Raw genomic sequence first — 24,343 nt, 5'->3', positions numbered from 1 at the left:
TTCAAGCAAACGCCAACCAAATACTTCACTTTTAATGCTCAAACGAGTCAAAAAACTTTCTCAAATGTGTACATAGAAAAGAAGTGGAATGACTGGTGCATTTCTCTAAACAACAAACACAGTTTAATGCCCCTTGAAGAAAATGAAAAGACCAGCTGTCCTGCACAGCTGGCCGGTGGCACAGGGTGGTGATCGCAAAAGCAGGCCAAGCGGGCACTACGTCGTCTTGCAAATTTCGTCTGCCAGCCGCTGCAGAACAGACAGGAGGGCATTCCCCTGGGCAAAAGAAAAGGTTGCAAAACTCGACTAAGCCAACAAGCAGATTGACTAATGTGTACTGAAACCTGAGCCAACACTCACACCAATATTAGTGCAGGATGTGTGCCTACTCACATTCCTACTTGCACAAACTCGCATTAATCACTTCTACTCACACTTAGTGGCGCCCACTTGCGCTCATACTCGCAGCCACTTGTTCACATACATACTCTTGTGCAGGCGTGGACAAAAGTAATCAGAACATGGGAGCTATGACCAAACTGCATCACAGCGCCCTCAGGAGCCGCAAATCTGCCAGAAGGCAAGAAAGGTTGGAGACCAGGCTGGTTGGTGCTCCATGATACTATGAATTTCAGCACTTGTTTTCGTCCTTTCTTGCCCTTGTCCCAGTGTACATTGTAATTCAGTGCTAGAAGGGATTGATTTGTGATCGGTGGTTTGCACACATACATAATGCATTTTCTTGCTTCCCCCTGAGGCTGCTAGAAGGACCACTGCTCCTATGTCCCAGTTACTTTTGTCCATAGCTGTGCATTCACACTCGCCGAAAGTTACTCACTTTCATACACAAACTCACCATCACTGATCACCATCTCATCCACTCATCTTGACTGGCCTCACCTCATCTCACCTTGACTGGCCACTCATTCCCGTTCACACTCGCGTACACTCAATCTCATTGGCACTCACTCCCCTCCATACTTGTGCAAGATACTTTGTTACTTACTACACGCTTTATATCACATCTGTGAAATCAGTGAGGAGCAAATACTATCATTGTGCTTGTGAGTACGTCAGCATATGCAAGTTTCCCAACATTTCCAGGTTTTTTGGTAGATTTGGGTGCCACCTTCCTCTGCCTTAGTCCAAAAATCCTGGACAGTGTCTGACACAAGGTAGGCATTTCCTCACCTGAGTCTCAACTGTGCGGCTCACTTTCTCCAGTGTATCGTTGCCCGCCTCGACTGCCTTGAGGAGGCGCTCTTCAAAGGTCAGCTCTCGGCGGATGCGCCTCCGCGCAGCCGAATTGAGGTGCGAGGCAAGTGGGGTGGGCATCGACTGCAACGCTCGGGCCACGCCACCTTCCACGGGTTCGTAGACCTCTGTAGAAGCAAAATGACAGCTGCGCTGAAGAAGCCTCCTACAAGCCAATAACATATCTCAACAACAGCAGTAATATTAACAGCCCTGCCAACCTTAAAATGCAAGAAATACTAACGTTTAAGCCAATGAAACACAATGGACCATTTTAAATGGAACCTTAAGGGACCAGAGAAATAAGTTGTTTATCAGGAGTTCCATTTGCTTAGACTGAGCTCAAGGATACACAAGACGCTCTTTTGAGAATGACAGATGCATTATTGCCAACAGCAGATAACAAGTGTAGCAGATTTGATTGCAATACTGCTCGCAAAGCTTTAACTTGCATGTAGCTGCTGACTACAGCTAAGAGCACAAAGTGTACCACATATGCACGATTCTACCGTGTCACCGACTGTAACTGGCAGCGAGTCCTACACAGTGGAGTTCTTTCCGATCAAGTACAGGCCGTCCAGAAGGCCCATGATACGGCGGTAAGGTTAAACCTTACTGTCCCGACGTGGGAGCCGCCTGCGTCAACCTAAGGGTTGATCTTCAGGACATTAATAAAGTTCATCATACCATACCATATACCGACTGTAACGCACAGTTATGTTACCAGCCAAATATACAAGAAAATAACTTCGTGCCGATTCTACCGCGCACATAAAATAACGAAAACTTAGTTGATACGTACCGTACTGAAACAATACGCACACACTGCTCAATCTTGGCAGCTAGTGGCCATCGGAGTCCGACGGCATCTCCTTTTCGCTTACCACACAAAGCAGCCTTCAGTTCCATTTACTGCACTAGAAATGCTACACTTCCAGAGGCTCGTGCAACCATCGTCTGTGGGAGGGCATTCCACACACCACTGACCAAATTGCAACGTGTCCGAATGTCACTTTCTTCGGATGACCCATTCCTCGCAGTGTGGCTAGCTACTACCTTGCATTAACCTTAAGTAAGAATCGGCTTCGTTTTTTATTTTGAGTAGAATTAGTTACGATAGTAACATACATGCAAATTTGAACACACCTTTTAATCAAAAAAAGGTGCGCGTTAGAATGGCGCAAATACGACAACTGCCATAAAAATTTTTAAAAAAAGCTGCCTTAGTGAAGCAACCTCTCCCGAAGTCAATAACTTTAATCTTTGCCTCCAGTGTGAGTGCATTGCAAGTGCCGTCATCGGTTACAGTAAGCGAAATCGAAGCACACGGACGTTGGTACCACAACCACGGTGAATCGACCCTATAGTGTCGGGAAAGGCATTATAGAGAGGCGTATTTGCAATGCTGTTAATATTCAGTAATATTCTTAGTTCCATTTACCCAGAATTGGAAAGAACACTGCTCCATTTAATTAGTTTTTTTTATTGCATTGCCTCAATGCAAAACCAACCAAATTTAATTCCACTTTAGCGATATACATTTACAAAGATTCTGCTGTATTTTAGGTTTGGCAACAGCTACCAAAAGTTGATTTATATCAGATGCACAGTGCTTACTGAATAACAAAATTTGCTAACTTAGTTCGGTAGGGGCACTGTGAAAGGCAAGGCTGCTTTTAATTGCATCAAAAATAATATGCATCACAGAAAAATGGACATGCTCAAGAGTACAAAAGCTTGCAAGCAGGGTATGGCACATAGGGTGCACTATTCCTAAAGCTTTCTATGGGCATTTACATTTGTTCTTCCTTTGCTCCCAGCACCCTAACTGTGAGACGCAGCAGTTGTGGAGTTGCAGATAAACTTCAGCAACCTGAGGTCTTTTCCAGTGCGCCTAACCCTAACTACAGGGGCATTCTTGTGTGCCAAGTAGCCCACAACAGCAAAACCTCTTCAAGACCACCTCGGCAAGGTTTGCCGCGTGACTGAAGCGCACCTGTCTCGACGAGGGTCTCGCCATCTGCCGTGCTCTGGATGCTGGGGATGGAGTATCGCTGCTGGAGGAACTGGACGCGTGGCTGTGGCGAGGGCATCAGCACAGACAGCGTGCCGTCAATGTCCTTCATGACCGTGTCCATGAGCTTGTAGTATGGCCAGATGAGGCCCTCAGGCACGGGGTCTCCCTCGCGCTCTTTTTTTTCCTGCAAGACATGGTTTCATACAAGTTGCTAGACTCGAGCTTTACCACGACTATAAGAGCATGGCTACAGAACCACTATGCGACAACAGATAAGGCAGCACCTTTCTCTTTGACACAATGCAGACGTGCTCCACATGCTGAAATGAAACATGCCAGAGACTGCAGACCACCTAGTTGTGCACCGCAGTTATCTCACCCCCAAAAAAAGGCACAGCAACATTGCACACATGTACTCATCTGCACTACCACTACAGATGTGTGGGTCACAGACTCTATTCGCTACAAAATTACGCAACAAATTTACACAGCCGAATCATCGACACTTGCTGAACCGCTCCCCTTGCCATCTGCAAGCAATCCTGCCATGGTATCGTCGGCAAGCTGCATATGATATGGCAAGTGAATACACCAGTGATTGGACCATAGATCCCCTGGCGGCACCAAGTCATGCGTATAAACAACTGGCAGCGAGCACGAATACTACAGAGCGATCCAGGCAGCCAAATCATTGACACTTGCTGAACCGTTCCCCTTGCTATCTACAGGTGGGCTGGAGACCACTTTCATTTTTCTGTTTCCCATATAGCAGCTTCTAGACTGCTCTCATTTTGTGGGGTTATTACTTGATGCTTTGACAAGCTTTGGCCACGCACAATGAAAACCGGCAAGATTGATGTTCTCTGAGATTTCACCATGTCTATCAGTGAAAAAGCGCCAGGATCCATAAAGGAAATGGTCAAAACTCTGGTTGAAATGACCATGAAATTTGCCGATGCTTTGTCCAACTTGAAAACTGAAATTAGAAATATTGACCGATCCAATAACAGCATAAAAGCTGAGGTTAAGTCAGCAGTAGCCTCCAATGGGCTTTCTTAATAACAACTTTAAAGAGTTCCAAGCTTGAAACTGTAATCCTTCACCAAGAACTTGCAGACATGCAGAAACAAAGCCTCGTCCGTCAAACGCAAACACAAGAAGCTAGGCAATGAACTTGAAGAAATTCAGAAACAACTGATTTAATTGGAACAACATAGTCGAAGAAACAATTTGGAGATGAAAGGCATCCCTGCACTGAAAATGAAGCCCTCAGCAAGGCAATGCTAAATATTGCAACATTCCTGAATGTAGAACTCATTGATAGTAGCATTGAAGCCATTCATTGTGTGCAAACAAAGGTTGGTGGACCAGCTGATGTTATAGTAGTCAGGTTTAATCCTCACCAGTGGGCTCGGAGAGTGTTGAGGTATCTGTACAGGAAAAACATTGATTCACAATGGAGGAAAAGAACTAGGAAGTTTATCAGCAAGTGTGCGGCCTGTAGGTTGAGCAACAGAGCAACAAAGAAGGTCAAGCAGAAAGTCAGAGAGGCTGAAATAATCTCATGGGTGGCGGCAATGGAAAAGAAACCTGCCATGAGTAACTACTTAAGAGGAAAAACGAAATGATAATGATACGATAACTCACAGGGAAGCTCATTACTTTTCGAAGCGAGATCAGGATGCCGTAGAATATGCACCTATAAAGCGAGATATAAGGAAGAAGACGCATGTACTTGCTGCAGTAAAGCTAGGGAATGATGGAGCATGTTTTATTGGAATGTGAAGATATCTGCCCAGCAGTCGATTTAGGCACCACTGGCCTCCTTGAAGCCCTTGGGTTCAGCGAGAGCAGGGGGAAAGTAAACATGTCTGTAATAGAGACTAGTAAGAGGTGATGGGAAGATTGGTGGAAGAAGAGTATGGAAGCGACAAAAAAAGGAGACTTACAGAAACAAAGTTCGCAACAGGGAGTCAGAAAATTTGCTTATGGGAACACATTGTGGGGGGAGGGTCTTCTTTAACCCATGTAGGACATTAGGCAGTATAATAGCAAGAGCTTGGTTGCACAACTCACCACCCCGTTCCAAAGGGGACGCTCATAACATCCATCCATCCACACAAGGTCAACTATTGTTTCAGTCATACCAATTCCAGCAAAACTGCGGACTCGCGAGGAGTTGGGGTGAGTATTCGCTTATTTATTTCTGCTCACCTGCTTTACATATTTGCTTTGTGCTCTTTACTGTGTTTAGTACACATGTTCAGCATGTTGGAAACAAACTGTTGAATTTGCAGCTTTACTTCAAAGAGCAAATCATGGATCGAAAGTTTGGTGCACTTGATGTAGTACACTGGGCATTAGCACTTACAAATTGACACTCTTTTTTGGTAATATATTTAGCACAGCAGTGTAACTTGGGGACCAATAAATATTTCTCAATCATTTCTTCAAGACATGATATTATTTCATTATTCAGACACTTTGATGAAAATAGCCCTGGCAGATTAATTATGGGTCATAATATGTTAGTGCTGCACGCCCTGCACTTCCAGGTCACAAACAGCATGTGCATTACCAGCATGACGGCATTCTTGACAGGAAAGTAGCAAGCACCAGAGTTTTCAAGGAAGGAAACACAAGCAAACAAATCAGATGATGATTATTGTTGTGGGACAATTTTAAGCCCTAAAGGGTGTAATACTTTTCAAGGGTGCAAGAAAAGTGCACCCTTGAAGCATCTTTTGCTTTTAAAAAATGAATCGTTATTAATCTTCAGAGACTTTCCCTTGACACTGTGCACCTGGTACTTTCAGGGTCACAAACAGCATATGCTTATCACCATGAGACAGCATTCTTGACAGGAAAGCAGTGAGCACAGTCTTAAAAAAATGCAAACAAGACAGGTGACAATTATCATTGTGGGACAGAGGTACACTCCAAAGGGTGTAGACTATTTTTATAGTGTGACCCCAGGAAGATCAGACAGACATGCAGATGCATTAAGTTCCTTAGACAGTTTGGGAGGTTCTAAAGAAATACTCAAAGCGTATACCTGAATTTAGAAGAATTCTGGCTGCATGAGCAAGGAGGGCATATCTTTTTTATAAACTGCACATAAATTCAGAATAGTCTAAACGCGACTACAGGGCCCACATATTCATATTTATCCACCTTCAGCCCCTGCAAGGTAGCCAACTGGAACTACCTCTTGTAAACCTCCTTGCCTTTCTGTGCATACTTTCTCCCTCTGACATACAATGAGAGTACAATACAAATGAATGAAAAGATTTCATTTTTTTTTTTACTCAGGGCCATAAATAATATTTTTTCAAATGTTTACCTGAATTATGTACTTTTATTCTGCAAAGACAATTGCTATCTGGCTAGCAAGCCAGTCTAGGTGGCCACAACAGCTATTCTTGACTCCATCCGCTTCATTTACGAACAATCTAAGGAAAATCGTGTTATGGGTGGTTCACTTTGGAGAACGTCACTTTGTAAAGTGCCGATTGGCTGGTCAGCGGGCAAGAACGCCAGACGCTCCGTCACCCAAAAGTGAAAGCATCCTCAAATGCGGCGATGAATCGAGAACCGACGCTAATTCACACGCAAGTTTCAGCGTCTGTACGCGGAATCGACGAAAGACGCTACTTACAATCTCAGCCTTTTCAACCCGGTACTTGGCCATGAGGTTGTTCCACTTCTTGCGCGCCTGGTCGGCCGACACGACGCCCCCGAGGCCGATTTCATCCAGGATTTGCCTGCGGAACACGTACTAAGATTCATCGAAACGCACACACAGGCCAGCGAACCAATGTCACGCGCTAGGAAAAGTGCAAACGAACAGGAAAAAAAAGAAATCGCAACAGCGACGTACTGGTACAACGCCTTGGTGGTGTTTCGTTTGCCATTGAAGAAGCGTCGCTTCTCGTGCCGAAGTAAGATGAACTGCTCGGTGACCGCGGGCGACCCTGAAGAGAAACACACACACACATAACGACGTCACGAGTTGTCGAGCGCGTTCGCTTTCAAACGCAAGAATCAAATTTCGTGCGCTCGGACCCGCTGCCGTCTAAGCCGCTACCTAAGCAAGGCGAGACGCTCGAAGAGCTCGCAAGCCACATGCAAAGCGCCTTTCTTTTTTTTCGAAAGCTGCCGCGACGGTTGCACGTAGCTGAAAAGGGGGGGAACGCGAACCCTTGCAAATGGCGCCAAACGGTCGTGGACGGGCTCGGACCGTGGGGCTCGCTACTTACATTTCCTCTGTAGTGTGCTTTCGGTCGGGTCGTCGGCGAAACGTATCTCGTACACTGTCGGCACCTCGACTTCGCCGTCGTGCGCGACCAGTGCCTGGTGGCTTGAGTAGTCTTCAGATACGGATTGGGCTATGATTTCCGCCATGATGGCCAACTTTCGTTCGGATTGCGCTCTTTGGCTCGGATCAGATTGGATAGGCTTAGGCTGTGGACGACGCGAGCGTGTGTGCGCGCAGAGCCTTCTGGGAAGCGTGACGTCACTCAAAGGACGATCTTACCAATGGGTGTACCATGTCTTCCACTACGTAATTGGCATCTACTGTGACCACGTTGGCCGCGGCTGAATCCATGCACGAAAAGTAGAATCGCTACTCATACGTACACGCATTTGTGCTATCATAATGGTTACATTCGCGATAGTCATAATAAAGCAAGTCATGCGTAAATATTTCGGAGTGCGCACATTTTTCACGGCCAGAGCTTCTAAATTTTCGCTTTAGTTAATCGGTTGCCAGCATTTTTTTTCTTTCTGAAAATGAACCTAGACTGCGCGCACAGTGGAAGTGAGAACGACTGTTATTCGTGGAAATAAAATAACAAAAGACCCTTTCCGCGCGGCTTTACCAATGGAAAAGATGATGATGAAATGCGTGAATTGTGTTGCATTGAGATCATTTGAATTTTCTTAGAAAAAATCAGACGCAGTCCGGTCATATGTAAGGTCGAAGGTGCTGTTTTCGCAATTAGAAAATAAAAGTAATGTTTTTGGAGGAAAAAAAAAAAACATTCCCCAGGTGAGGCTCGAACTCACAACCCCGGCATAACTCACAAGTACTGTCTTATAAGTACCGTGCGCTAACCAATTGCGCCACTGGGGAGATGCTGACCGGCTTTCTAAAAGCCATTATAAACTTAAATCCACCATTCTTCCAAAGATTGTGCGTTTGTTAAATTATCTTACAGCTTGCTCTTGCACCAAATGCTGGCAGGTTTCTGCGTCCTTTCAGCTTCGATATTTCTGAGAGCGGAGTATCACTCTCATTACGTTCGACACACCTCGTCTAACGGTCCTTGCACCATTCTCACGCATCGTTTCCAAAGAAAGCATTTTTTGAAAGCGCAACCTTTGTCAAAAAAATGCGCTGCTGGCTCTGCGCGCGGCAAAACTAGCGAAACGATTTTTTTTTTATGCAAGCTGCCTTCTTATTGCTTCGCTCTCCCATAAAATTTTGGCACCCTCATTCGAGCTTGTTCAATACACGCAAACGAATGTGTCGTGGATCGGTACCCTCGATACGTCAAGTTTCGCAGAACCCATGCGACACCGATGACGGTCGGCAAAGATCGCCTGCTCACGACAGCAATGTTCGGTTTGATGCTTCTGTTACCATGATTATTACTTGTGCAAATTCGCTGTAGGCGGACTTCGATAAATGTACTTTCAGTGCAGTGAAGTTGGCGCGAGAAAGTTTGTCCGACGTACACCCAGCAACGAAAAAAGCCCCCCGCAACTTTTGCAACACTAGTCTCAACCTTGCCGTGAAGCTAGCCTTCGCGCTTCTGGAGGCGTTTCTCGCCGTAAGGAAGACGCTCGCAATACTTAACCGCCGTGAGTGCCATGCTTGCGAATGTTGTGCGAAGACAAAGCGTGTCAGACATCTATATCAAAGTGTACAAGCACAGACTGCATTGAAGAAAAAAAAAATGGTTCAGATCGAGTTTTATTGCGCGATTAAATTATGTGCTTACGATAAGGTGCGTGGGCTCGAACTCGCAGCATTTGTGGCCCGTTGGGCTGTACTCATTCCAACAAGCCAATGCTTCAACCATTTCACATAATATGTAGCACTTCACGTTTCTGACTCGTAAATACACATGGCAGTGTGTAGCACAGGCAATCTACAGACCCTTGCACTGTTAACTCATTTATGACATATTGTGCAAATAGCACTGTTGTTGGCATAGTGTAAGTTACAAGTTAACCAAGATCACAAGTGTATATAGTCACCGGCACACACACACATAATTACTCAAGAACATACTAGCACTGCAAACACTTCAGCCAGGAAATCGGTGCGCTATTGGCAAAATGCGATATGACTAACTGCAGTGCAAAATTAATGTTAGGCCATTGTCTGAACAGTGTAGATGCACACAATTCTTCAGCACTCTTGCCAACTCTTGCCCTAAACTACAATGTCAACACTGCTATAGAACCTTAACGATACCAGCTACCATTTCAGGCTACCATTTCACCATTTCATAATTCCAGTTTCACAAGGTATGGTCATTGTTTTTGTAACAGCAAGAACAGGCCTTCCAGTTAGGTTATAAAGTACAAAGGTAAAAAATTATGAGTGCATTCTGCAGTAAAAGCAGAGTTGAAATGATGACAGTTTTAGAAAGCTTCAGGACACCATCATGTCTGAGAGATTGGCTAGTTATATGGAATTACATAATGTAAAAAAAAAAACATGGACAAGAATTGGAAGACAGCAAGTACTGCTCCTGTGTCCATCGTATTCTATTCTTGTCTGCATTTTTTTCACATTATAAATTCAGGACTCCAAAATGGCATTATTCCTCATGCCGTCTACTGCTTTGCAATTTACAAGCATACACTTCCACAGCTGGAATAACTGATACTGCTGCATAGCACACACATGATGCTATCAAAAATTCAAAACTTCAAAAAATTCGAAATGGTGTAAGCAACCCAAACCTTGATATAAAGCAGCAAGTTTTTTTAAATTCTTGACAGTATCAGCATATAACAAATATATACTTGGAACGAAGATATGTTCGTGGTAGATGCAAATTTGTTATAAAGAGGTTCGACTGTATACTTTTCGTATAAGAACACTAGAAGTCATTGAAGCAGTGAGCAACACTGAATAAGAGAAGTGGGAAAAAAATTGAATCTTTATTCTTCAATTCCCACTGCCAAGAACACTTCTCTATACAACAGAGCAATGAGTGCCCAAAAAAGCTGGGCCACCAAAACACGCTACAAGGGCGTAACAATCGCCTCAACAACCAACATCCTGGAACACATCAAAAACAAAAGCTCAAACAGATGAAGTAGAAAAAAACATGGAATAGACTATGCGTAAGAACTATTTCTCGACCTACTACACAAGTTTGTGCTATAGCTATGTTGTGTGCCCTATAACAGCATGCCCAAAACGCTGAAATGCTACATCCAGAGGTAGCTATGTCTCCTTAGGAGTTAAAAGTGCCTCGAGCTCGGCCACAGTCGTGACTGGCTTGGAACACTTGAAGTCCTGGCAGACGTATGCAGCAGGCTTGCCGTCGACGCAGGTGTAGCTGTCGAAGTTCTCCAGCCGCTCACACAGCGGGTTCTTGGGATCCTGGTCAGCCATGATGACGGTGACGAAGGGCAAGAAGTGTTGCCGCAGGCAGGACAGCAGTTCCTTTGTGCCAGGGTCGTCCCGCAGTCCTGCAATCACCACCTAACAAACAAGAAGCCAGCCATCAATAAGAGCAGTACGCCATCTCAGTCAAACAGCTCAGGTACTGACTGCACATAATTGCTGAATGCATCTGATATACACATACATATAACAAGTATTTAAGTGTCCATTTCAGATTGCCAGACATTCTGCGACAACAGGTGCCCGCATTTTTCGTCTTTGTTTGCAACCTGCCTGCCTGTCGCCATACAGCCTTTGTCGTTTCCACTGACATCATTCCTTCTTCGTCACTACATCGGCATCATACAGTCATTGTTCTTCCGCCATGCTCATGAGCAACCTCTCCAAGCAAGTGCCATAGCAAAGTGGGACGATACTGAAGTATGTCGCATACAGCCGAAGCAATGGAAGTCTTAGAATGACCACCGCTGATCCACTCGAATGCTGATTGCATATGTTACCATCGACAGTCACTGTGGGATGAGTCTTGCTGTAATATTATTCTGCTGAGGTGCTTCCAGGTGCCCTAAACTTATAACCATTTGAAGGTGTCTAATGATAACACTTGCTCTAATTTTACTGCATGCATAATTTTTTTGACGACACATATTATCATTTACTAAGTTATTGTACAATGATATTCACTTTCTACTGTATACTATTTATGTTTCATTTTGCTTCTCATACCCCTAATACAATATTGTAACTTCACTTACTCAGTGCCCCATTTAGCCTCTAAGGCATGTTAAATAAATAAAATAAAAGTGTGTCTGATCATTCAAAAATGTGGGACTCAAGAAGAGATCGCAATTCTTGCTGCCAATGACAAATGGATAGTGTTTAAAACATGGCGTCCATGACGTGCTACCAGCTCCCAAATCACTTCTGGCGTGTGCAACCAGGAAAAGCATAGCCTTTGAGATCTGGTTCCGTTATCCCCAGACAGTCGTCGCTGGGGAGTGGATTTGGATACCAGCATCAAAATTTGACCAATAATTGCTGATACAATCCTTAATCAATAATGATTAGTAATGCTATCTAGTTATAATTTGAGGCAATATGATTGCAATAAGTAAATTCCAAAACGTGGCAACTATGACATGTTTGTGACACCTCCAATCACTTCCGGTGCCTGCACTCTTCAAAAGAACGGCCTTCGAGATTGGTGTCCATATCATTGAAGGAGAAGTTGTAGGATGTTGTGGTGTGGCATCACCTATTGCACAATCCAAATCAGCTGGCGAGTGAGGCACAACCACGCACAAGAAACCGTGTACCTGTTTTGAGAAATACAGACTCAAAATGCACCGTGAATCACATTGCTATTCCAGTTAAAACTCTTCCGCGCTGCATATTTCTGCTGTGAAGAAACTTGCCATGTGCAGTCACGAGCTAAAGTGTTGTGACCACGGCAACATCAAAACATTAAGGTTTCCTCTAGTACAGCTCCACCATGTGGAACTGAAAGTGTACATGCAGGTTGTACCAAGCTGCATTAAAAAATTTTGTGGCACCATTGGTTTTCAAACTTTTCCTTGCCCAGTCAAGCCTCAATTTAGCAAGCACGAATATAATAAATCACCGGACACAATGAAGTATAAAATGTTTCTCGTTGACATCAGTGCGAAATGAATATATGTTTATAAGGAATGTCAGGTATAACGGAGGTAGTTCCATGTCGGATAGGACTTTGTCACAGCAAGGTTTGACTGCAGTATATATATGTAGTGCACCTGCCACTCCCAATCTGACAACTAAACTCAGTGCAAGCTAGTCATAACTGCAAGCAACAGTGCTACAACGTTGGCCGCCACACAACTTCGGCCAAGCAGGCTCACCTCCTGAGGCCCAGCCTGCAGCCGCATGAGCCCGCACACCATCTCGGGCAGGGCGAGGGGCACCAGGATCATGCGCTGGCTGTACGCGGAGGCCAGCTTCTCGGCACGCACGCGCAGGTCGTCGCGCTGCAGCAGCACCGACAGCCGCACCAGGTTGTTCAGGGACACAGAGTTGGAGCTCGGCTCGGCCCCGTCCTGGTCTGCGGGCAGAGAAGGCACCGCCAGGTCACGCTGCCTTCGCGGAACGCACTAGCGCAACCTAACGTGTTTGCCCAAATGTGCCGGTCGGCTGGTTTATCACAAAGTCACGCACGCAGAGTGCTACATGTTGAAGCAGCACCGCCACAATCCCAAAGCACCAAGACTGATACAAGTGTGACATCGAGGCATTCTTTTTTACTGCTAAACATGCAAACACATGCATAAGCCAATTTCCAGTACGTAGCCTGAATACTTCTCGACACTGTTATCGCACTCTTGTGCTTCCCATGTTCCAAGACAACCTCATAATTTTCCTGTTTTCTTTATATCTTTCCTGCACTGTTCTCACTAAATACAGTAAGTGTTAATTTGGCTCACAATGTGCCAAGTACAACTGAAACCCATGGATGCACACACTGGACAAAGACGATGATGCACAATCCTATTTAGAGGCTGTCCTGCTTGTCAAGCTCTGTTGTCTTTGTCCGGTGTGTCCTTCCGTCGGTGTGAGTTGCAGTAACCGGCACATTACAAGATGAAAATGTTCGGAGCATATATTTCATGTTATTTTCCAATAAACTTTCATTTGGCACGTAATGCTTGTCTTGCCTTCTTTCACTTTACAACTAGTTTCTTATGTGTGGCTTTAATGGACAAGTGCCAGCTTGTCCAGTCGGCTGTTCTTTTGAATGGGCAAAAGCCCTTGAAAGCCGTCTAGCTAAACAATAAATTCATACTAAGCCTTTCAAAGCTTACATTCAGTGAACCACGCGTGACCCTTTTAGTTCACTGTCTCCCTATTCTCCCTGGAATGATAAAGGCAGCCACTGCTGACACACGCATTTCATAATGGCTTCCAGGTCGTTAGTTAAACCAAAGTGAGATTTTTGAGTTGCATTAAAGTCACTGCAGACGAAATGTGCATACAGTATGGCCCATTGTTAAAGGGAACACTAAATTAGTATTTCACAACTGTTTAAAGCTCGAGTTTGACGTGAAAGCCTCATCAATAATGTTTTGTCATTGTAGGTCTGCCTAACATGTCACATCAAGCACTTTTTTCCTGTGAAGCTCTAACGTTCGAGTTATGTTGCTCTGAATACTAATTAGGTGTGCCCTTCAACAGCGGATCATAGTGTGCAGTCCTCATGATGCTTGCCATGTAATCAGCAGCATTTTATCCACAGACTCACTTTCAGGTATCCGGCAGATTGTTGCTCCCCTGACTGTGGAAACTTCGATACCCAAAGTTCAGTGAGCTAGAATCTTAGCTGGAATATTGTCCAACCCCATGTGACTTCCAACTTCAGCTCAGATACCCCACTTTATCTCCAATCCCAGTCGAGATTTTTTTAAAAGTGGAGTTGGGCAGGTCGCCTTTGTTAGATGCTGATCACTGGCGCCCTCTTTATGTAGTTTTCGTTTTCGTATACATAAGCCTATTTGCGACTGGTGCACGGACACCCTAATGACAAATCCCATCCTGGAAAACAACAATGTTGCGTACATATTGAAGAGATAACTTGCTGTCCATCAGAGCAATAAGTGCTCAGGAAGGGGAAACACAGCACGGGCAATGGAGGAATACATGAGTCGATAAGAATTTAAACATTGCTGGCAAAAGCTGGGCTTGGTTGATGCCCAAACTGGAGATATCCTGGCGAGGCCATTGTGCAGAAGTTGACTTAAAAATGGGTCGATTACGACTCCCACACACAAACACCCTCTGGAAGCCATTACACACCGTCCTTAAGGCGCAGCACAACCGTGGAATCCTCGCCACTGCTGAGAAAGTAGCCCATGTCCTGGGTGTCCCAGAAGAGGCTGTTCTGCATGTCCTGCAGCTCCTCGGCCCACATCAAGCAGGACACGTCAAAGGAGGCTTCGTACACGTCCAGCAATGCCTGGATCATGAAGGCGTAGTCCTCCAGCACTCCTCGGATAGGCTGTGACCTATGGGGGAAAAGCCAGCTGGTTATAACTGCAGCACTCTTATTTAAAGGAACTCTAAAGAAAAAAAAATATGTTGAGCTGTATGACATCGTTAAATTTGACGGCACCTGCTCATGCTTAGTGTATTTTTTTGTTGGCAAAGATGGACTACATTGTATTCTCAAGGAGCCAAATACTGAACTTGGCAAGTTTCAAGAATCTCCTGGCCCACAAAGGTACAAATACAAAGAAATACACTGAAATTCGTGGTATCATGCTGGCTTAATGACACTGGGGTTTCAGTGTAAAATTCGAGAACTGGAACTTTGATCTTCACCTTCTGTTCTAGAAATGAACATATTACCGTGAAATCAACGGCGACAGAGTCTTGAAAGGCCTATGAACAAAACTACAACTACCACCTCTCTCCTAAATGACTGTCTCAGTTTATTAAATACAGGAGATTAGAGACAAAATGATAATTCTTGCTGATTCAGCTTTATAGTAGGGGTGAACATCAGAATCTCTGTAATAAATGCCAACACAATTACTAATTAACCAATTTATAGCAATTAACTTTCTCCACATTAAAGATATTATGGGTCATGTTGTGATTGCAGAACCAGAAGTCAGCCAGTGTTCAGAGGCTAAACTTTTGCAGGAAGCTTTGAAGTTTTGAGAAGTACAGACTAAAAAAAATTTACAGAAAAATGCATTGCCATTTTAGTTAATACTTCATTGCACTGCGCAAGCAGAAACTTCCAGAATTATTGCAATATGACAGCTGCTTTATTCTGGATTGCCCAGTAGTGCACTATAGATAGGGCCCAAACATAAAATGCACCAATCAGTTCTATGGCCATCATTATGCTGTCACTACCACTGCCTTGGCCAAATTGTACCATTCCTTTATTAAGCACACATTCGTCCAATCGAGAGGAAACATTTCTCGCAAGTCATCGCCAATCTGCCAGTGTGTGTCTGTCATGTCCACATGACAATGTGGATGCAACCGTGCTAAAGATCATGCCATGCTTGGCAAGGGTATCATAAGTGCGCAAGAAGCAAGGCTCCTGCTCTTCGGTACTGGTGAGCCAGCACGAGTTATCCTAACCATTACTTCTTTTTTTTTTTTTGCTATTCCCCCCCGAAGAATAGCTTTGCAGCAATATCTCAAACTAAACCTGGAATGACCTGAAACCCGATTCTGGTCCTTTACAGAGCCAAGCACACTTGCATATATCGAGCTCTACTATTTCTTTCGTTTTTTTAATGAAGTCAATGCATTTAGCACAGGTAGGAAGACAGAGCACATGAAGCAACATTGATCATGTCTCGACCCCCCTCTCTGCACCTACCGCAGATTACCTCCCAGATAGGGCTGGCTGGCCGTGTACACGCTCAGCCATGCACCGCTACAGCCGGGCTAGAGGAGACCTATGCTCAACACACATGCTTTACCACATAGGACAAATGTATTGCCTGACTTTAGGGCACTGGCTGCCACTGTGCAATACAATTAGACTATTCACCATTTTTACAGCTAAGAAATTGGGTGTGCATTACATTTACAGTTCGTTTAGAAGTTTTAATGGGGGCACACAGAATGTGGGCCTACGGCATGACACAGTATCCTCCTGAAAAACGAAATCAAAACTGTCTGTACAACAGCTATCATATATTGTCACGTGGTAGTGACGTTAAAGAACACAGTAGCAGTACTGTGAAAGACAAAACTAGCTTTTATTGGGCGAACCTGTGCCCACAAAACAGGCTACACTTAAAGCGCAACGATAGCGGCGAACAGAGTTGGCGATTGTCGAAAATCTGATCAGCGGGTCAAGCGCGTCGGCTTTTATAGAGCAGTCGTCGAATGTTCCAGACTAATCGTTCGGACCCGCGTGCCTTCCACAAAGTTCTAAACCATTCGCGTCAGGGGATGAAATCAGATAACATAAGGTTCAGCGACAACAGACAGCGGATAGAAGCATCGATAACTTTCCAGAAACTTTGGATACATGCAGGCGCGTACCACGCTGTGCGATAACATTTGTTAGGCGGCAAAACTTGTCGCCCGATAAAGACAAGTACACGTGTGAATATTGAATTATTAACAGCCCCTGAGGCTTGACACCATTTCTTTTTCTAGGGTTTAGAGGTCTAGGGCCTTCACCCAATGCAAAAAAAGAAGAAAAAAGTTTGTTAAAAAATATTATGTCGGTACCTCTATAAGTGGAAAGTCGAATTAACCGAGGTCAGACAAATGGGAGTCAACTGTATGGGTGAAAGACTGCATGACCATGAAACAAGCTGAAACACGCACGTCACTCACACTTGCACAACCGAGTCGTCTGCTCCTCGGTAGGCACTCCGGATCAAAGTCTTCTCCTTGGGGTTGTAGAGATGCTTCTTGATGAACTCCACACACTTGAGGGCTCGGTCCAGGTAGATCGGCTGGTTCAGTGTCCGGGCCGCAGTTGCAAAGCCGGATATCATAAGCCCTGCGAGCAAAAGGGCGAAAAGACAAACAGGCCACCTGTTGCGAATGAGCCCCCAAACTGCCCTAAGTTCCCAATCACAGTAAATGGAGTCTAGTTAATGCTTCGGTAGACAATATCGTTCAATGTCCGAAATGTGACAAAACGACACCAGCAGCAATCCAGCGAAAAACAGTCACCATCAAAAAGCAAAGCAATGTGCCTGTGATGATATTACTAAACATGACTGAAACTTGTGCAAGTGACTTTTAATGCAATTAGCTTTCTTTAACTTTTGTGTGCAGACAACACGGGCCACTGCGTATGTGCCTGAACGGACAACCTTGGCACTGAGTATGTGACATTGGCATGTGCCCATTCAATCCCCAAGAACGAATGTGCCAAGGTGACCCAAGGGGAGTGTAGCAGGGGTGTGCGAATACCGAATATAGTCACACCTCGATGTGACGAATCTCGATTCAACAAAATTTGCACCCTCTCCTTCTAGAGCACGTGTCTCCTCCTCGATCCTTGCATTGGTCCATGCACCAGCCACGTGCCATATCCCAGCGGTAATAATCTGTGGCAAGTGCAAAGGCTAAGCCGAGATGGCTGGTGCCTTGAAGCGCACTCTGTTCCCGCGCGTCTAGTGCAGATGGTCAAGTAATCTCAAGTTTCTGAAACACGGTGCAAAGCGTTCGCTCATGTTGTGACAGCGAGTGTTCATGGACATCAAGTGAGAGCTGTTCATGTTTGCCTGAGCATGTGTTGCACCAATAAACCTATGAACTTTACTTCATGTAGTTGTCTCTTTACAAAGCAGATACCTCCTTCGCTGTCTCCACCTTCCTGGCGAAAATTAATGACTTTTTTTTCTCAGGACAAACATCTGTATATTTTTACACCTTCGTTTTTAATTTGTGGGCACCATCTGATGATGCCTGCAAACCATCCAAAGGGCAGTCAGCCACGGCATCCAAGATTTACGGCGGCGTGCGATGCAACACACGCAAATTTCGGACGCCATGAGACACACCGATACCTTGCTCTCGGCATGACCTGCACCACATATGCCGACGGTCATAACCGACAGCCACGTTATTACGGCACTAACTCCGCGTGATTTGTTTATCAGTGCTTACTGACAAGATACCATACACCAGGAATCTTCAGGGAATTTGTGAAATTATTTTTCACTGCAAGTACAACTTCATCATATCAAGGTTTGAGATTTGGAATTGAATCAAGAAAAAGAAAGCCAAATATCAAACCGAATATTGAATATGAGAAAACATATCACAATATTCAATGCTTACAAACTTCTTGCTACAAAAGATGGTGCTGCACATGCTTGATGGTCTTCTAGCATAGCATAATGTGAATGTAACAAGCTATCAGTACCTTAAGTACATAGAAACGAAGATATACAGTGTGGTCTGCATTTATTAAAACGAACTCAATATAAGTATGCACGCACTGATTACAGCTTAGGTATAGTATATGAAGGTCTGAAAAAGGTTTCTTTTTTTTTTATCTATAGAATGCCTGCTGAATAGAATCATGTGCCCTTTTTCCCTCTGAAGGTGAAAAATTAGAGACGTTGTACTGTAATGAATACAAATGAGATTCTCAGATTAGTGAACTTGTGCTTTTGTAGCAATCTTTTATTGCATAGAAAATTTTGGTTTTAGTTTTCTTCCAGAATACAGAAGGCCTTTCTCATCTTTACGGCAGGTGGGTTATTATAAGGGCAATCTATGCAACAGACGAAAGTGCGAACCGCACATCATACGTGACTCGATCATTATTCCGCGGACCGACTGCAGTTGGCATCGATGGTAAGGAGCAGGCACCTTTTCACTGTTAAGTTCCATGTGATCTGCCCCCTGTCAAAGAATCTGAAACCGGGACGGTAACGACAGGTCCACATGACGCCACCCCCCCCCCTCTTTCCTGCCCCCTTCCTCCATCTGCCAACTGCACAAATGTATGCCACCTGGCAGTCAGCTCATAAGCCACATGACCAATTTGTGCCTGCCAGGTAAATCCAAAGATTGTCTTGTGATGAATTGCTCGAAGCTATAAAAAGAGACCGATGGGCACCTATGAATGACATCAGGAATAACAGGCCATCATACGGTGTCGCAAAGATGGCGGCCGTGAGCAACTTTGTTGCCATCCAATATATTCAATTTCATTTGAGAGGGTGTTTGCCTGCTTTCTGAGTGTTGTGTGGCTGCTGTGAATAGAAATGCATCTATCGAGTCCCAAACCGCAACTTCGGTCAACGACGCCCGACGTTCACCATCACCGATTATGCCTCATGGCCTAGTGTGGCCGTGACGAAAATTCGCCACTGGCCAACGTGGTAATGGACCGCAAGCCATCGTGGAATGCTTGTTGCTATAATATGTTCGTACGGGTAATGGGTAACATCAGTGATTGGTTCCAAGATCACACGTACGAGTTAGAGTGACCGCTGCTAAAGCCAGTCGAAGCGGTGTTAAGTTTGTCGCCACGAATCCAATACAATCTACATGGCCGCTGATTGGCTCCATCTCTGCACATTGTTTTGCACTTTCCGAAATACGTGCTATTTTCATTGATGTTCCCTTTGTCTTTGTTCGTGTCGCATTTTCATTTTGACCTGTCCTGTTGATCTGTGTGAACCTTGCAACAACAGAGGCAGCCCTCGGGGATGCGGCACCATTCTGCGATTAGCGGCATTCGGGCAGTATGTGTGATTTCTGCATTTCTGATTTCAGCACGTGCCGTAGGGCAGAAGCGGTCAAAAAACAAAGTTCACTACCGTGTCAGCTGGGGTGGCCCATTTGCACAGACTCAGCACTTCTTTCACACCGTAAAAATGAAGTGAGATGCTTGCTTGTACAGCATCAAGTGCGAGGGGCTTCGCAGTGCACGCAACATGCAGCACTGCGAGGGTCTCTACATCGAAAACACCCAATGTTCAAAAATTCATATGGCAGATATTCGATTCGGCGATATTCAAGTATTCACACACCCCTAGTATGCAGACCCAAATATATTAACTCTTTCAGTGTCAGGTGTTTTAGGAACTGACGCAGCTTCAGCATCATTTTTTTTTTTTTTCTGGGATGTTATATTACATGAACACAACTTATTTTTCGTTGCATAGAAATGAAAATCGCAATTCTCTCTTGGTATGGTCCTCACATTCCTATCTAACAAAATGAATGTCAAAAGGAACATGGCGGGTCATAAACGTGGAAACATACAGGTACACCAGTTATGTTTAAAGGGTTAAAGCGATAGACACCTCTGTGTCGAGCGCAGCCGCTTGATGGGATAGCCATTGCAACGAAGATGCAGCCAGAATACTAGGGATGATGGGGGTTGCTACAGAGTTTCAACTGGAGTGCAGTGATTAGAACAAGATACACTGTGTCGTGTTATCATTTGTGGTTGGAAGCAATATCACCACTTCGCGTGTCTGCTGACGTGCCCACAAGGTTTCGTGACTCACAGATGGCATGAAGATGTGGCATGGGGATAAAATAATTATTGTTATAATCATCATAACATGTAAAAGATATCATTACCAATTACACACCCATCATAAGAAAAATTGCTAATTGCATTAACAACGCCAATCACCTCCAAACAATGGACGTTCCACCAATTTATCACCCAGGTTCAGAGGTTGTTTGAACTTCTTGAATGTTGGATTGAAAACTGAATTTAAAATTTCCGCAAGGCTCAAATTAACTCAATTTTTAAGTTTCACCACAGCTGTGCGGATTTTACAACTGGAATGAGAAATGAATTCTTTGCCTCAATTGTCAGAGCTGGTTGCTTTCAGAAGTACAAAACTGGCACTAACGGTGGCAGTGACACAAATGCTCGTTGTCTAGTTTCTAAAACATTTCAACAATATCGTGGAGCATCCTGGTGCAGTGGCAACGCAGCTCCTTTGAGAACAATAGCTTGAGAAATCAAAAGGCTGCTGCCTTATATGACGGCGTAAAGTGCCCGCACGATACGAATATAGCAGTGGGTTCATATGATGGCCCTAATAGTGACTGGCCCACGGTCACATATGAAGTCAAAGACAATGTCTACAGTGAGCATTCGCGCGACAAAGAAGAAATAACAAACACAGGGTGAATGCAACTTACTCGAGCCCAGAGCCAAGATTGTGGGATCTTTAGTAGAGAGTTTTAGGTTAGGGAATGCAAGCTGCACCCAACTGTTGGGGGACGCAAACTCCAATGAAGACCCTTCACGCTCTTTTGTGCTCGCTTTGGGCTCTTTTGTACACCCAGTGGTTTGCACTCCTTTACATTTGGATGCAGCTTGCATCCCTTAATCTAAATCTATCTAACAGAGGATCCCAAGTCTGGTTCAATTCCAAACGATATTGCAAATCGGCCGGCTTGGGTAAGTTGAGCGCAGCTGGCATACGTGATGCACGATCACATGTTATGCATTCTGCAGGCCCCTCTGTCACAATTAGATTGTAATATATGCAACACAGGTAAGCACTTCTCTAATGACAGGTACACCGTAGTGGTGACAGCGGCGGGCCAACAAAAAAACAACGTACAAAAAGAAAAGAAAAGTGCCCCAAACCGATGGGCCACACCACACAGCTGGAGCAACACCAGCACCTGCAGAGCCGTCTCACATGACGCGCTACGAGATGACTGAGACTTGAGATATGCGTCGTGCAGAACAAGAAAAGCAAGGGATGTGGTGATGCTTTGTGTTGTGAATGTGCCGTGTGCCAAAGGGACTTTGCTATCACGACCGATGTAACTTAATAAATTAGATAAGAAACTCAAAAATACGACTGGACTCTCTTGCCGGATGGCAGAACAATAGTGCCATGCTTTTGCATACGCAGTTTACGGCAGGGTACAAATTTGCATGCACGTCAATGTTGCACTCCGCTGCACACCACCAGGGGGCACAGACGTCTTCTAATCGTTCATCGTAACGTTTTTGTGTCAGTGCCCCTAACATCGTGTAATTGTGTTGAATAAACTGGGTTGAAGTGAATTTGGTCACTTGTGACCAAAGGAACATGATGCGAATGAAGAGAATACTGTGGCACTCGCCATTCCACGACGTGAGGAACTTGTCGTCCAAGTGTGGCTTCGGCCTCCGCAGCCGCGCCTTGAACAGGGTCTCCCTCGCCCGCTCCAACAAGGCGTCCAGCACGTCCACCTCTAGGCCGTAGCATGTGGCCAACGACTCCTTGGACTCTTGCACCATGAGCACATTCTTCCTCTTGAGCTCGTCATGAGGATCCTGTGGTTACGGCAAGAATCAGAGTCACTATAACGAAACACTAAATTAGTTCAGGCTCATTCAGTATTCTTTCGAAGCTCTACATTAGTCATTTCTGCGGTGAAGAGGAAATGAAGACGGACTGGTGTGTGTGTCCAAGATAAGTTGAGCCGGGCATGTCCGGTGACCGTGTTCAACATTGATGAAAAAAAAATTCTATTTGGCGCCAAGGACAGTGACAGCGCCAGTTTGAGCACCAAGGACAGTGAAATCAATCCTGATTTCGTGAGAACAAGAATTTGTCTTCACGAAAATAATACAGAAGTGCCTAGTTAATCGAAAGCACCCTTTACGCATTTTGCCAAAACCTCATTTTGGTTAGATCCCAAATAGAAACTGTTGCGGCTATGGCTAAAAAAAATTTTTCGTGATGGACTGCGGGTAAACATTACTACATGTAATTCTAATTAATCACCATGGAGTATCAGCGCCATAGTATGGAGCAAGAAATCGAAAAAACCGACCATTGCGCTACATTAGACAAAATTCCAGTTTTTCTTTTCCCACATCTATTTCTTTTTTCGTCCCTTTCTTCCTTTACAACATCAAATGTTCCATAATGGTTCAGAAACCACACGATGACAAAGCTGAAAATTTCTAGACACACACACTCAGCGCATTTCTGGACAAGAATCGCAGAACGTGTGTACGGGCACAGCAACAGAATGGAGGGGCATTGTCACATGGTTTGGAGCGCTTGCTCTTGACATCGGACTTTTAAGCGTATACCCTTCCTGCACTTCACAATAAATAAGGTGAAGAAGATGTGAGAATGACATTTTTAGCCGTATACAAGTTGGCAAGTTGCTTAGTGGTGAAGCGCACAGCGGAACTTGCAGTACACCTCAGTGTGCCAACACCACAGTGGGCCACGCACCGCGATCGGCAACCAGGAAGAAACAGTCCACGCACTGAATAGAAATTTCAATTTCCCGGTACCTATTTGATATACTCTGCTGTCCTCGGTATCTCGCCAGACATACAGGGTGTCCCAAATGAAATAGGGTAAGCTCTAAAAAATATTAATCATTTTAAGGAAACATAACTAAGTACACACTGCTCAGAGTCAAGTTGAGAAGCCACCAGTAACTTTTTCGTTGATGATGCTCAATTAAGTAATGAAAAATAATTATCTCACTCGTAACTTACTGTGCCAATTGCCAAGACGTCAATTATACACTGTGCGAAGCAATAGGAAACATCAAATAGTGATGTTTTCCAGCTGGGAAAGAAAACCCACAATATATGCAAAATGCCACGTGATTACGCACCCACCCGCACCAGAAAGAGGAGTTTTCAAACCGGATCATCGGGAACGAAAGGTATTTCGAGAGGTATTATGGCACATGCATTCTTTTGACAGCATACCATGAGCTTTCAGCGCTCATCCCTCACCAACAAAAAGCAACAACACTCCATTGGAAGGGGTGGAACAGTTAAAGTGGTAGCTCATTTCCGTGAGGTTTCCAATCCTTCACACACACACACACACACACACACACACACACACACACACACACACACACACACACACACACACGCACACGCACACGCACACACACGCGCACACACACACACACATACACACACACACACACAC

General features: G+C 44.6%; 2 protein-coding genes and 1 non-coding gene across 6 annotated transcripts in view; all 3 read right to left on the bottom strand.

Annotated features, from left to right (window-relative positions):
* Positions 1–7,755, bottom strand: LOC139048751 (uncharacterized). Its single transcript, XM_070523314.1, has 6 exons — positions 7,531–7,755; positions 7,152–7,245; positions 6,930–7,035; positions 3,251–3,455; positions 1,192–1,382; positions 1–276 (listed from the first exon to the last, which is right to left on the bottom strand). The coding sequence occupies exons 1-6, from the start codon at positions 7,673–7,675 to the stop codon at positions 217–219; spliced, it is 801 nt and encodes a 266-aa protein (XP_070379415.1). The 5' UTR covers positions 7,676–7,755; the 3' UTR covers positions 1–216.
* Positions 7,756–8,316: 561 nt separating this feature from the next.
* TRNAI-UAU (transfer RNA isoleucine (anticodon UAU)) lies at positions 8,317–8,408 on the bottom strand. The gene is given in 2 exon segments: positions 8,317–8,352; positions 8,371–8,408. It is a non-coding gene; the product is annotated as a tRNA-Ile (tRNA).
* A 2,017-nt stretch (positions 8,409–10,425) lies between these two features.
* LOC139048750 (spermatogenesis-associated protein 20) overlaps positions 10,426–24,343 on the bottom strand; it is a 45,325-nt gene continuing 31,407 nt past the window's right edge. For all 4 annotated transcript variants that reach the window (XM_070523313.1, XM_070523311.1, XM_070523310.1 and 1 more), the window contains exons 9-13: positions 22,512–22,704; positions 17,268–17,436; positions 14,748–14,956; positions 12,803–13,002; positions 10,426–11,003 (exon numbers count right to left, since the gene is read on the bottom strand). In XM_070523313.1, the coding sequence (XP_070379414.1) occupies positions 10,743–11,003; positions 12,803–13,002; positions 14,748–14,956; positions 17,268–17,436; positions 22,512–22,704 (1,032 nt within the window). In that variant the 3' untranslated portion in view covers positions 10,426–10,742. The remainder of the gene's footprint in view (positions 11,004–12,802; positions 13,003–14,747; positions 14,957–17,267; positions 17,437–22,511; positions 22,705–24,343) is intronic.

The sequence above is a fragment of the Dermacentor albipictus genome, chromosome 8 (assembly GCF_038994185.2).
Source record: "Dermacentor albipictus isolate Rhodes 1998 colony chromosome 8, USDA_Dalb.pri_finalv2, whole genome shotgun sequence".
Taxonomy (NCBI): domain Eukaryota; kingdom Metazoa; phylum Arthropoda; class Arachnida; order Ixodida; family Ixodidae; genus Dermacentor; species Dermacentor albipictus.
Note: the sequence above shows the minus strand (reverse complement) of the source record. Positions and strands in the feature narration are given on the sequence as shown.

Bases quoted from the DNA above. Each gene is read 5' to 3' on its own strand.
- LOC139048751 (XM_070523314.1), bottom strand. From the start codon at position 7,675: ATGGCGGAAATCATAGCCCAATCCGTATCTGAAGACTACTCAAGCCAC. The intron at 7,036-7,151 runs GTACGTCGCTGT...CGTGTTCCGCAG, and splicing joins ACCACCAAGGCGTTGTACCA to GCAAATCCTGGATGAAATCG. The intron at 3,456-6,929 runs GTAAGTAGCGTC...CATGTCTTGCAG, and splicing joins GGGTTGAAAAGGCTGAGATT to GAAAAAAAAGAGCGCGAGGG.